This window comes from Lampetra fluviatilis, chromosome 24 (assembly GCF_964198595.1).
Source record: "Lampetra fluviatilis chromosome 24, kcLamFluv1.1, whole genome shotgun sequence".
NCBI classification, from domain to species: Eukaryota; Metazoa; Chordata; class Hyperoartia; order Petromyzontiformes; family Petromyzontidae; genus Lampetra; species Lampetra fluviatilis.
In genome coordinates, this window is record NC_136298.1 from 11127071 (window position 1) to 11140866 (window position 13796).

Consider the following 13796-nt stretch of genomic DNA (forward strand, 5'->3'; position numbering starts at 1 on the left):
GAGACATATTTGTGAAAATGATATCGGCATGCAACAGGGTGAGAGGTCACTGGGAGTGTACGTGCCAATGTAGGCTTTGGGAGTTCAACAAGTCCATTGCAAGTCCGGGCTCAACACTTTCCCATTGTGCATGTGACTGACCCTTTCCCTACGAAGTGTCTTCATTTGCACTTCTGCCGTAACATCGTCTCAACTCCACCACGGCCTGTTGCTTTCTATCCATCACTCCTTGCTCTTAAACAGCTATTCACTCAATATGATACAAAAATAGGCCCGTGCTTGTGTAGTGGGATCCACGGAGGCAGACGCTTCTAACTTGGAGGCAACACGTTTATTACACAGCCCAACGGGGTAACTACACAAACGAATACTCTAGACCCTAATAGGGTAACGACTCTACTTTAACCGGGTAACTACATAACCGGGTCAGTCAGTAACGGCCTGACTGACCCATGATGCCAAGCAGAGACCGAAGATTGAAGAGCCGTAGCTCTGTGTGCCTATGTTTGTTCTCTCTCTATGTATCTCTGTGATATCTGTCTGCTTATATGGCTGTCTATATGTCTCTGGTTCTGTGTTTTATCTCTCTCTCAAATTGAGCATTCTCAGGAAGAACGTAATCAACCAGGTAGGGTGTTGACTGTTATGTTATCCGACTCTCTGTTGTATTACATTCCATTTCTAAGTATACTAGATTTGTGTTTCTATTTCATTTATACCTGATGACGATTGCTTGTGTTGCAATCGAAACGTCGTATGCTAGTATTTAATTTATTATTTTATCTTTATACGTGACTTTATCGAAAGAACCAAAGAGTAGCACCGAGGGTTGATTCCAGAGAACAGCCCCGCTCGGCTCACAGTACCCACTTCTTATCCCCTGAGCGTGGCCTTGCTCTGTCCTCGGCCACGCCCCCTTCAGGATCTTCCCAGAAGGTTCTGGGACCTCACACCACATGTCCCCGCAGTGCCCTTCTGACCCCCGTCCTTATTCTGTCCTGGTCACGTGCCCTCTCGGGTTCACCTAGGTTGTCCCGTATGCCATACGTACTCTGGTGACAGAGAGAGGCTCTAAGACGCACAGTTACATTCTTCTCAGAGTGACTAGCTAGTGCTAACACCACAGTGACTCAATATACGTCACTACACTTGAAACGGTATAAACATGCTCTTTCTTCCCGTATTTGTATCGCATTTTTAGATGCGCTCCCATTCAGACACTTTCTGAATCCCGGTTGTGCTCCGTTGTGTCCTTTGTTCACTCGTTCCACAGTGAACCTGGGTCAGGCCGGCTTCGAGGCCATGGCCAACATCGTCAACAGACTCCACCGCAGCCTGGAGTTCAACCACGACCAGCACGGCCGCAACAGCCTCCTCGCTTCCTATATCCTCTACGTCTTCCAGCTGCCCAGCACGGAGACCTGCTCTTCAGGTACTCACTCACTCGCTCTCTCACTTACTCATTCACTCGCTCTCTCATTCATTCACTCATTTGCTTGCTCTCTCTCACTCACCCACTCGTTCGCTCGCTCTCTTACTCACTCGCTCGCTCCCTGTCTCACTCACTTGCTCTTTCACTCACTCACCAACTCACTCACTTGCACGCTCGCACTTTCAGTCACACTTTTCACACTATTGGACGTTCGCCCAACCGGCTTCGTCTTTGCCGTCTGTTCTCACGTGCTGACCCGCCCGCCCGCTCACCCACCCACACACGTGCCCCACAGACGTGCTGCTTTTTGTCCCTCTAAATCAACATTGGTGATGGGTTAGACCATCATCTCCCTCCACGGGGTCGTTTAATTAAAGTGCCAATGTCTCTGTAGCAAGGCTGGGTTGGGCGAATGCGAACCAGGTTTTTAATTGTTGATGCGGCATGTGCCAGATAAGCTGGCATTTTTCTCATGTTGTGAAAAATAAGTCGCGTGGCACGCATTTTGTCGGAGAGCCACTTGAGGGGCGCTTATATTAAACCTAATAATGTACAGTACATTCCTTTCACCATTGACCGCTGCATTATGGCCTTTATACGCCGTTTCAGTCATGGGGGTTGTTATGACCTTAGGGATCTACGGATGAAATGCCACGAACTAATTATTGTTATTATACTTCATGGCACTAGTGGGACTAAACACAAAAACATCAGCTTTTAAAGAGTTTTAATGCCATTCAGTCGTGAACCTCAACAAAACAAGCTTAAATGTGGAGAAAAACACAATATTCCTCTTTGTCCATTGAACAGCAGACTTAGAACATATTGACAGAATTGAACATTTAGGTTAAACTTGAGGGTAAGTAATTATTTGTGGAATATCAAATGACATGCGGCATGTGGTGGAAAAATTATTTAAATGGAACCACTTTTTTAAACTTAATTTTTACCCTGCAGCTAATAAATGAGCATTTAATGTAAATGTATTCGTGTGTTTTCATTAGTTGTGTGGTCAGCGCACTGCTCTACGAACCTATCAACCAATTCTGGTAGCGGCCAAAAGCAGTGGCAACCTATAGGATACTCTGGGCCTCTAATAGGCCGACTCAGTCTATGAGTACCTGGAGCGGTGTGTAACCATCAGCACTGGGGAGACAAAGGCAGCCGCCAGGCAAAGTGTTGGCCGCACCAGCCCCTCGTACGCCTTGCCAGCCTCAATAGGTGCTCACTAACAACACTCTCTCCAACAGTCTGTTAAAGGCTGCACGGGGGGGGGGGGGTCTTTGTTTTGTGGGGCGTGTGAGCAGGTCCCAGCTCCCCTGTGGGCGGCTCGCTGCACTACGCCACAGTGGCGCGCTCAGGCGTACGCCCCGCAAGCCTCAACCTGTCCCACTCACGCAGCATCAGCAACAGCAACCCCGACTTGGCTGGCACACCTACTCCATCCCCGGACGACGAAGTCAGGGCACTCACCGCCAACAGGGTGAGCAGCTCACCGCTGCGCTGTGTAGTTTAAATTCCTGCCGCTATTCCCAAGCAATGCTGTCAGCCCATTGGCGGTGGTGGTGGCGGTGGTGGCGGTGGTGGCGGTGGTGGCGGTGGTGGCGGTGGTGGCGGTGGTGGCGGTGGTGGCGGTGGTGGCGGTGGTGGCGGTGGTGGCGGTGGTGGCGGTGGTGGCGGTGGTGGCGGTGGTGGCGGTGGTGGTGGCTGAGGCAGCCACTGCTGTTTTGTGTGCATGTGTAGAGAGGGTCGCAGACGTGTGGTGTCCATCCTCCACTAGAGCCTCTGAGTCCCTGTTAGGGATATAACGAATGGCGAGATCCGTAAAGAAAGTGCCGCCCTGCAAGCAAGACTGGAATGCAATGCGAGGAACTGTGCGGGTTGTTGAGACTTTATGCTCATGCAATGCCATTGTGGGGCCATGATTGTGGCCAGCAGTGACGGCCGCAGGCGTTGCCCTCTGTGTGGATGTCAGCGGCATAAGTGGCCTTCACGGCCAAAGTGTGAATTCCATTTATTTATCAACTTCCAAAGCCATGTGAGAGCCCATTAAAACTGACTATCTCTTTTTCAAAGGAGACCTAGGTAAAAAAAGGCAATACTTTTAAGCTTTGATAAAAGGTAGCTAACATTGTACAAAACCTTATCTAATTCGATGACATTTAACAGTCAGCATTCATTCAATAGTTGGCCAATAATTTTTAGATTTAATTTGGAGATTGTCTCTGCAGTGGTTTGAAGGCATGTTATACTCTGCCCATGCAGAATTGACATTCGGGATTAAACCGAAGATGCGTTCTCCCGCACGGCAGTGGATGGAGGCTCGGCACACTCTGAGTTTGCGACCCCTAGCCCAGGCCACGAGAGAGTGTAGCCCATTCCCCATCCTGAGTGTGTTAACCCATGTTCATCCTGCATCCCATCTCATCCCTAGGCTCCGGAGCGTGGCGGTAACCGCATGTCTTCCTATGCGGAAACATCCACTTTCTTACAGGCCCTATCGGGACGTGTGCCCACCAAAAAGGTAGTCGCACGGCCGCTATGATGCTCTCTTACCTTGCTGTCACGTTTCGGCCCAGTGCTGCCTGGATCTCCAGGGCATGTGTGACTGTGGCCTCTGTCCTCTTGATAGGGCCAGTGGGTGCCAGTGACAAGGTGTGTGGGCATTCTCACACGCGTGTGATCAGTTGCGTGGATTTCATGATTCCCTGAAACTTGCTGGAAAGGATGACCCATTGTTAGTTTATTTTTTTTAACAGTGGTGTCATCTTTCTAAAGTCCACGTTACAAAGCTCGCTTGTGTACGAATGGCCGCACACCTTTGCACCTCCACGGTTAAACCCTGGCTATCTCTATACCAATCCTAAGGCAATTTCCCCTTTTGTTAAGTGCACACATTTTTATGAAGACTTCAGTGCAGTGGTGGAAACGCTTTGTAAGAGCAGTGACCTCTGGGCGCCCAGAGGCGGCTGGAACTACGCGGTGTCGGCAGAAGGCTTCGTGTGAACCCACGGCGAGCAGTCTGACCGCGCGCGCGTGCTGTGTCCCTCTGTCTCAGCTGTTCCACGAGGAGCTGGCCATCCAGTGGGTGGTGAGCAGTGGCAACGCTCGTGAGACCGCTCTCCAGCAGGCCTGGTTCTTCTTCGAGCTGATGGTAGGCGCGTACCGGCACGAGTGAGGGGGAGGACTTCCTTAGCTACTCAGAATGTTACCGGCACATCAAAAACAAATCTAAACTATTTAGTATTTTACTAGGTAAGGTCCACTGAGCTATATAGCTCTTTTTCAGAAGCAATCTGGCCACAAATGATATCTCAATGAAGTGGCTTATCACGTGGAAATGTATTGCAGCTAAATACTCTCAACGCATGCTTCTAAATGTGGAGGGAAAAACCAGAGGACCCGGAGAAAAATCCACGCGTCCACGGGGAGAACATGCAAACTCCCAATATACAGGCGTTGAGGTCAGGAGCGAACCCACGACCTCCTGTTTACCAGGCGAGGTAGTTAACATCTCCTAGCCACCGTGGGAAAAACTCAGGGCAACTCGGTGCCTCCACTCGTCATGGTCTCGTGTCATCACTAGGAGCTCTTCCCACGTAACACAACGTGCGTGCAATATCTTTCCGCCGTGTTTGGTTTCCGCCCATCAGTGATCGTCCTCTTCTTCATTTTACATTTACCAGGACCGACACTAAAAGCCCTGCGGCGCTCTTTTTCCGACACCGTGCAATGTACACGAGTCATGTCAGCGTTCATATCCCAGCCAATTCAGGCCGTGTTCTTTTAGCGCTGATGCGATGTTTATGCATTTCCATAATAGTCACTATAAGAATCACATACATTCCAAACGTGCCTAATAACTGAATGGCAGAGTATACTCTTGGTTCTTTCGGGAAAGTCACGTAGGCAGAGAAAATAAAAATAAAACAAAACACAACGTTTCGGGTGCAACACAAGCGTCCATCATCAGGCGGGGACAAGTCTAGAATGAATGGCAGAGATCGTTTTTTTGACGGGCCATCCTCATTTGTCTTTGTACCCATCTCGTACCCACACCGTGATCGTATTGTACCGGTGTTGCTGTGCTTGCGGTGTCGGCATGCGAGATCGCGGGCGCTAACCCTGTTGCCTCGCTGCCGCCCAGGTCAAGAGCATGAGCCTGTACCTGTACTACGCCGACAAGCTCGACGCGCCGCGCAAGAACCGCTTCCCCGAGCAGTTCATGGACGACGTGTCCGCCCTCGTCATCATGATCACGGGCGACATCGTCAGCCGCTTCCAGAAGGTGCCACGCACAGGAGGTCTCAACTCGGCTTTTGCGCAGAGGGGGTGTAGAGTTCCAGCCATGCGTGTGGACAGGGTTTAACCATAACCCCTAAGCTACGCAGGAGTAAAGGAACCTGAGCACACGGGGCAGTCCCCACTGTGCCAGAAGCTGGAGGATCCCTCCGTGAGCTCCTGTTTCGTAGGCCTCTATTGCCCCTGTAATATTGAGATAGAATTGTGTCATTCTGGGTCATGATTTGGATTCAAGAATATGTTCTCGTTTTAACAGGGGTCATCTGAGCCCATATGTCAAACGACAGTGATCGATTCTCACTCGCGTGAATCGATGCATGTGTCGTGAGGCCATGAGCGGAGAGAGCCTGTGATTACATGGAGGTGTTTGACGGCTCATGGAGCATCACATGCCAGACTTTAAACTAAATAAATCGACCTTTATATCTCCACGTGAAGATAAAATATATATTTTTAACTCTTGGTCAGAATATTTGTTTGAGTAAGAAAATCCTGTGTCAGAGTAAACCTTGTAAAACAAATATTGCTGGCTTTGCTGTCAGCAAAAGCATTTTGTCCTTACAGTTCAACCCTTTCAGTGCCAAAAACAATATTGCATAACAACTGATTATGTGACGTTCGTCATATGTGAAACATGACATCTAGCTGTGTTGCTGACTTCTTAATGCTTGTTCTCGAGCGGGGTAAGACAAATCATCTATATACATAGCCTCCTGGACACCCCAATGCTTAACAAGCGCTCAGCTCTGAGTCATGCACGCGATCCCCGCTGGGTCATCAGGAAGGCCGGGTTCGACCACGAAGCCGGTAACGAGCGGGCATGACCCATGTGCTACAGGACATCGAGCTGATCGAGAGGCTGAACGTGAGCCTGGCCTTCTTCCTCAATGACCTCTTCTCCATCATGGACCGCGGCTTTGTCTTCAACCTCATCAAGACCTACTTTAAGCAGGTGCCGTTCCTCACGGGACGCTCTTTTGATCGTCCTTGTGCGGCGAGCTCGACATTTCTCCGTCATGTGGTGGAATTTCTAGAGCAGCGCTTCTGAGGCTTCCGGTTGGCTCGTGCCAGACTCCCTCGAATCTCACTCTACTCCCTTTCACTTGTTTTCTGATCCAGCAACCCAGGCATTTGGTCAAATCTCCCAGTCAACCTCTGCTCAATGAGCGTCTGCTGCTGCCCAGCTGAACTCCCTTCACCTGGTCATGTGCGCTGCCCTCTCCCTGCCCCTGTTCAAGTTCAGGCTCAAGATCTTCCTCTTTTCTGCCTACGGATGCTCATCTTTATTCTATGAGGTGTCTTCAATGACACCTTACCTTTAAAAAATATACATAGACCTTTCTCTTTTAGTGGCCTCTATAAAGCATATCCTACTATGTTGTGCATCATCTTGACATCCAATTGCATTTAGAAAACTATATCAGTCCAAATTGCACTCGTAAACAATGCACGTCCGAAAGTGCAAAACTGAAGTTGTCTTGCATAATTGATATTACGTGAATGGTTAAAGGTAAATTAAAGTAATAAACCAGTTGGTTACCTTTACGTGAGCGCTGCAGGTCTCGTCAAAGATCAACTCGCTTCCCACCCCCAACGTGCTGATCTCGCTGAAGCTGGAGTTCCTGCGGATCATCTGCAGCCACGAGCACTACGTGACCCTCAACCTGCCGTGCAGCTCGCTCTCCCCGCCCTCCTCGCCCTCCCCCTCCGTCTCCTCCGCCACCTCCCAGGTGACGCCAGCCCTACCAAGGGGGCGACCTCACCACAGCGCTATGAGTAGTGAGGCTCAGAATGATGGAGGTGGGAGTTGTAGAGCTGAGAGTGTTGGGGATGTGAGCGGTAGAGCTGGGAGTGCTTCGGTGGAGTGTGCTAGGGGAGGGGATTCGCAGTGGTGAGAAATAGAGTTCGGATGAGAGTGTTGGAGTTCAAATTGTTTGGAGCTGAGGGTGTTGGGGATGTGAGCGGTAGAGCTGGGAGTGCTTCGGTGGAGTGTGCTAGGGGAGGGGATTAGCAGTGGTGAGAAATAGAGTTTGGATGAGAGTGTTGGAGTTCAAATTGTTTGGAGCTGAGGGTGTTGGGGATGTGAGCGGTAGAGCTGGGAGTGCTTCGGTGGAGTGTGCTAGGGGAGGGGATTAGCAGTGGTGAGAAATAGAGTTTGGATGAAAGTGTTGGAGTTCAAATTGTTTGGAGCTGAGAGTGTAGGGGCTGAGAACAATGGGCTAAGATGTCATGGAACTTATTGCACAAAGCCCCACCATGGGTCACACTCGCAGTGTGTGTAACGTGCAAACTTGTCTACACGCACGCTCGCGCGCATGCTCACACACAGAGTTCGGGCTTCTCCAGCGTGCATGACCGCCGCATCGCCAACATGTTCGAGCTGTCCCCCGAGTTCCGCCAGCAACACTTCCTGGCCGGCCTGCTGCTCTCGGAACTGGCCATCATTCTCGACCCTGACGTGGAGAGGTGAGGCGTCTGTGCCACCCGTGGAGCAAGAGTCAAATGTGTTCGTTTACTCGAGCCTTTTCATTTAACATTGCTGTTCTTTATAAAGTAATTTTTCTGAAATGTTTGTATGTGTGTGTGCTTGTTGACGACGAAGGAGAATGATAGCATAGTGGTTGCGCGCTGCGCTACAAACCCGATGGTCCGAGTTCAATTCCCAGCAACGGCTGACTTCAGTGGTGGTTATATGAACCGGTCCAGGACCTCCCTAAAATGATTGCCTGGTGCGTGTGTAAAACATTGGGGAGACCAAGGTGCTGGCCACCGACCCTCTCATGTGCTGTGTTGGCCTTCATAGGTGCTTGCTAACAGTATTTGCCCAAACATCCTTATAAGACTATCCAGGAGATCTTTGTCTTTGTGTGCGTTGTCGTGTTTCCCTCTGTGCTCGCGCGTGCAGCCTGTCCACGCTGCACAAGAAAGCCATCAACACGGTGCACAACCTGCTGTCGTGCCACGACGCGGACTCGCGATTCTCGCACCCCGACGTCAAGGCCCACGTCGCCATGCTGTACCTGCCGCTCATCGGCATCGTCATGGAGACGCTCCCGCAGCTCTACGACTTCACGGGTAGCGGAGTGCCCCACGCCCCCCTCGACTCAGGCACCCACGCAGCGTCGATTTAAATACAGTTCGCGTTCAACTACATCTGTTGGCGCATTTGGCTCCATCTCACGACCACGCAAGGGCTAAATCATGTTCTTGAGATGAAAGTGGAATGATGGAAAAACAAACTAATTTTCACAAAATGTGGTGTCATGGTGATGATGATTACGATTGGAAATATATTTAAATTCAGCTGTCCATCAATAGATGTCTCTCAAGTTATCACAATCAACCAATCGCTCCAGTCAGGTCATGCTGCCCTAAAAAAACAAACTTGCATTACAGAACGGGGAATTTTTTTTTTTGCAGATTTTTATTGTCATCCTTGGTTCTACGAGTACAATGACAAAAATTCTTCAAATAAATAAACAGTTGAATGATCTTGCCTATTGCCATCTCCCCCTGGCGCTTCTGTGCGAGCAGAGAACCACTCGCAGCGACCGCGGGCGGGCGGCGCGTCCGAAGAAGGCGAGCAGGACTCGGGCGGCACCATCAGCCAGTCGGTCGCCATGGCGATAGCCGGCAGCCCTGTGCCGCACTACACACGAGCCGGCTCACTGCACCTGCCCGCCGCGGTGAGTCGCTCCTCCGCCTCCTGGTTTCCCTTTCCTCATTGCACCTCCCATTCGCACGGTTGGCTACGTACACAGACATACATTGCTCCATCTCCTCTCTCCTCCTGGGCTTCCTCAGCGCAGCATCTTCTTCCTCCTGTTCCTTCTCCTCCTGTTCTTCTACCTCCTCAGTGCAGCATCTCCTCCCTCCTCCTCTGCTGTCTTCCACTCATCTTCCTTTTAGGGGGTACGGTGTTACCTGGGGACCCTGAGCATCCTCAACGTTTACTGACCGTAAAAGGAGCACCTGTTGAAGTGTGGTTGCAAGACTCGGCAGCGATCGTCACTGCCAATGCATTTGTTACGAACAACTATGACAACTTGTTACTGGCAGTTCCATGTATTGCGCAAGACTACGTTGAGGGCAGCAGGAGACAATGCAGCAACCTCCACTGTTGTATTGTACGATGATCACACATCTGTTTCTCTCCAGCTTCACCAACCCCCATTGGCCAGAGTCATCAGCTTTTGTCTGTCCACTGCTGGATGAAGGCCTCCCCACGCCATCACCGTCCATCTCACTCCTGCACACAGACCAAACTTATCGCTCCATCTCCGCGGCGACCGTTCCTCGTAACAAATCCCCACGACACGCACGACACGGGGGAGGCCCTATTCCAGCAGCGGATTGGCAGAAAGAGAGCTGTATGTGTACACGTGCATCTTGGCCGACTCGATAACCCCTGTCCATTACACGTGCTTGCTGGCGCCAGTCGGGACGGCAGTGCACGCCGCTGACGGCGGAGTCGAGCCGCAGCCTGCTGCTGTGCCTGCTCTGGGTGCTCAAGAGCGCCGACGAGGAGGCGCTGCACAAGTGGTTTGCCGAACTCTCTGTGCCGCAGCTCAACCGCCTGCTGGACCTGCTCTACCTGGGCGTGTCCTGCTTTGAGTACAAGGTGTGTGCCGACTCGGTTGCTCCGTGCCAATGTGGATGCTGTGCAGTGCGTGTTTCTTCGTGTGTGTGTGTACTTCTTTTTGCGTGTGCGTGTATCTGTACATGTTTCATTGCGTGTGCGTCCGTGTGTCTCTTTGCGTGTGCTTCTGTGTGCACGTGTCGTTTGTCCATGTCCGTGTATTGTCTCAGGATGTTGATGCAACATCTGAAGATGACTCGCTTTTGCGTTGAGGCTCTCACTGCGTGTGCTCTGAACTGTCCCTCTGCCTGCGCCTGCGAGGACTTGCGCGCTCTCACGCCCGGCTTGACCTTCGGCGCCGCATCCTGGCGTGACCAATCCCAGTCGTGCAATCCAGCAACACAAGTGACCTCCGGCGGACACCTTTTCCTTGCGCCGTTGCCTTTACGAGCGGCAATACATCACAGATCCTGAGCCTCTTTTCCCGTGCCCGTGTGTGCAGGGCAAGAGGAACTTTGAACGTCTGAACAGCGTGGTTTATAAGAAGTCCCAAGACATGAAGGCGCGGCTGGAGGAAGCCATCCTAGGGAACATCGGGGCCCGGCAGGAGATGGTCCGGCGCAGCCGTGGTCAGCTCGGTAGGGCCCAGGGCTCGCCCTCCCTCCAGCGGTTTCTGCGCAAATGGGACGGGCCTGGCCGCGACCCCACGCCAGAAAGCTTGCCCAACACGCGCCTTACAGTCTCGGCGTCGTTAGAATGCCGCGGTATTTTTTTGTTTACTCAAGCCTGTTGGATAAACACTGTTGACGTCTTGTAAACTTGTCGCAACACTGTTTTTTCATGAATTCACATGTTTTGTGCATGTTACATAGTCAGCAGTGCTGGTTTCTGTAGGGGTTAGATAAAATTCTGAATATTACGAAGGACACCATACGGTGCTGTCGCCGTTAAAGGTGGCTTTGAGAAAAGTATTGCGATGGTGTACATGTACCATTAATCGACACACACACACATACGCGCAGTTGGCACGTGGCCATCTAGGCCACCAGGCTGCATCGCTGCTGCTAATTGCACGCACCACGGTCTACACGGCAGCGTTGAATCTCCACGTTGAGCGTGACGTTGAGTGACGGCGCGCGACGTCTCGGTCAGCAGAGCGCAGCTCCTCGGGGGGCCTGTTCGGCAGCCAGGAGAACCTGCGGTGGAGGAAGGACATGACGCACTGGCGGCAGACGAGCGAGAAAACGGACAAGTATGTGGCGGGCTTGGCATGGGGTCATGGGGGCACCGGAGTATGGGGGCATAGAATCACAGGGGCATGAGGGCACGGTGGTCTGGGGACACGGGAACCAAAGAGGGCGTTAAAGTTTGGGCCACAGAGCTGAGGGCATTGTAGGCAGAGGCAGTCTATTGTCAGAAAGGTCGTGAGAATGGCTCCCTGTTTTTGTTTCGTTAGCCAGCACCTGCTGCTGCTGTTGCTACTGCTGCTGATTTCAGACCAACTGATCAAAGTTTTCACTCTTCCTAAAATCAGACCTGAGTGAAAATCATGGGAAGACGCATAGCGGAACATGATGCTCACCCGTAACGGATTTCACGCACGACACGGAGAACACGCCACGTCGCCTGCACCTCACTCGTCCCACTGCCATACTAATGCCTGTTCAGTCTTTTGACATACACCACGGTAAATGCTTGTGCTGCCTTATGCTTATTAAGCCCACAGTTTTAAAGGTGGTCTTGTTTATAACAAAAAAAAGCATTGTAGGTGCTTATCCACTTGTCTCTCTTTTTGTTTTACCACAACTTGTGCACGGTAATTTAAGGAGTCAGAAAAACATCAGGTACAGTAACCCGGCTTCACGCCTGCTTGTGTGGTCACCCCCTTTCATGCGTGGCTCCATCGTGTGAATTCAGTCGCTTCCTCCTCCGGCATTTCAGCTGCATGGCCCTCTGGGAATTACATCTGAGAGTCATGCCCGTTGAGAATCAGTCACGTGTTCTCAGAATCATATCTGCTCCGAGTAAAGCACACGCTCATAATCCCAAGGTGATACCGTTAACACGTGTTGAGTCTGCGCTGCCGGCCGATAAAATATAATAGGGCCTCATCCTCGTGCCTTCATTGTTTATGGGCCCAGGAAGATGCCTCTCCTGTAAGGTGGTAGCACGGGCAAGAAATTCGTGGTCGTGCTGCCATCCAAGAGTGCACGTGTGCATCAAGAATTTAGAACCCACGCCTCGCGCTACAGACGCCACAGACGACCTCTCGAATTTGCCCAGTGCGTTCGAATTGGCCGTGACACCAGCCAGAGAGATTCCTGCCGTAACTGGAGAACCTGGGGGAATACGAAGAACCCTCGTTGGGTGAGACGTCATCCAGGCTTCGCTGCATCGTAGATATTTGTGAGACTCGATGGAGCCGTTTCTGTGCACGGGTATCAGGATGTCTCTCACGTGGGGCTAAACTGCCGGTGTTAATTGGGTTATTGCTAAGTGCTTCCACCTGCGCTGTGTCGGCCTTTCTTGCCGCGCCTCTGAGTGAGCGGCGCTTTCCCGCTGCGCTTGAAGATGCTTGACGCTGCTGGGCTTGTGAGCATTTGTAGGTCATCGGCTACTCTGGGGGTCTTGAGTGGTCAGCCTCTGATTCATTCTTGCTGATTTTAACACAACCCAATAAATACCCAATCTGGAAAGGTGTTGTTAGGTGTTTGTTTCCTTCTCTGGGGGTGGTGCTGTCCGTTTAGTCTGGTGCATTGTGGGTATTGTCGCGACTGCTATCCCCCAGGTTGATGGGATTTGCAGTGGCTCAGAGTTCACTGTCTTACCCTCTGGCACAGGGCTCGCCCGGTCTCCTGGATTGGACTTGCGTCTGTGACAGTCCTCACTTCACTCAGGACTTTATCAATGCCTTGGCGTTGTGATTAGGCAAGGAAACCTTGTCCTTAGAACTGTTTGGATGCTGAGCCTCAGCATGATAGACTTGCTGCTCGCTCCATTACATCTCCGCACTAACTCATCTACGTGTCACCATCTGAACCTTTAGAGGTTTCTCTAAGAGAACCATCGTTGATGTGGCTAATGGCATTGTAGTTGCATAGCTTTGGTCCCAGGTGTTGGATGTGATTGACATTTCGAGCTACAACGATTCAACCCCATCACTGTTTGATCGAAGAGTTGAGTTCATAACCAAAGAGTGGCAGCAGAAATCACGTGAACCCATTGCATACAAGGCAAATTTTAAATAATTGATGTAGCTATGGTGAGCGTAATAATGGATTTTAATCGACACATTGTTACCCCTCTCCTGACGGTAACCTGTGAGCGCTCTCTTCCGCAACTCAATAACTGACCGAGATATTCCCTGACGTGGTCACAACCGTAATGTGCGGACCTCACCTGGGCTGACACTGGGCCGGCAAAACGTGATCGTAAGCGAATCGGCCGTTTGTCCAAACCGTGGTGTGATGGGCGTCCGTGGGT

The 13796-nt window shown here is 51.2% G+C and overlaps 1 protein-coding gene across 16 annotated transcripts in view; it reads left to right on the forward strand.

The window, feature by feature from the left end:
- LOC144941152 (dedicator of cytokinesis protein 7-like) overlaps positions 1 to 13796 on the forward strand; it is a 72699-nt gene that overhangs the window by 43539 nt on the left and 15364 nt on the right. For 4 of the 16 annotated variants that reach the window (XR_013639226.1, XM_078867685.1, XM_078867687.1 and 1 more), the window contains exons 21-34: positions 1274 to 1432; positions 2740 to 2915; positions 3867 to 3956; positions 4491 to 4586; positions 5580 to 5720; positions 6573 to 6686; positions 7294 to 7464; positions 8064 to 8200; positions 8640 to 8809; positions 9269 to 9420; positions 10173 to 10355; positions 10816 to 11077; positions 11469 to 11565; positions 12140 to 12157. Coding sequence is in view for 15 of the 16 variants with exons in the window: in XM_078867685.1 (XP_078723811.1) it covers positions 1274 to 1432; positions 2740 to 2915; positions 3867 to 3956; positions 4491 to 4586; positions 5580 to 5720; positions 6573 to 6686; positions 7294 to 7464; positions 8064 to 8200; positions 8640 to 8809; positions 9269 to 9420; positions 10173 to 10355; positions 10816 to 11077; positions 11469 to 11565; positions 12140 to 12157 (1966 nt within the window). In the remaining variant the exon portion in view is untranslated. Of the gene's footprint in view, positions 1 to 1273; positions 1433 to 2739; positions 2916 to 3866; positions 3957 to 4490; positions 4587 to 5579; positions 5721 to 6572; positions 6687 to 7293; positions 7465 to 8063; positions 8201 to 8639; positions 8810 to 9268; positions 9421 to 10172; positions 10356 to 10815; positions 11078 to 11465; positions 11566 to 12139; positions 12158 to 13796 lie in introns of all 16 variants that reach the window. The other 12 variants (XM_078867695.1, XM_078867697.1, XM_078867696.1 and 9 more) reach the window with 7 other exon arrangements.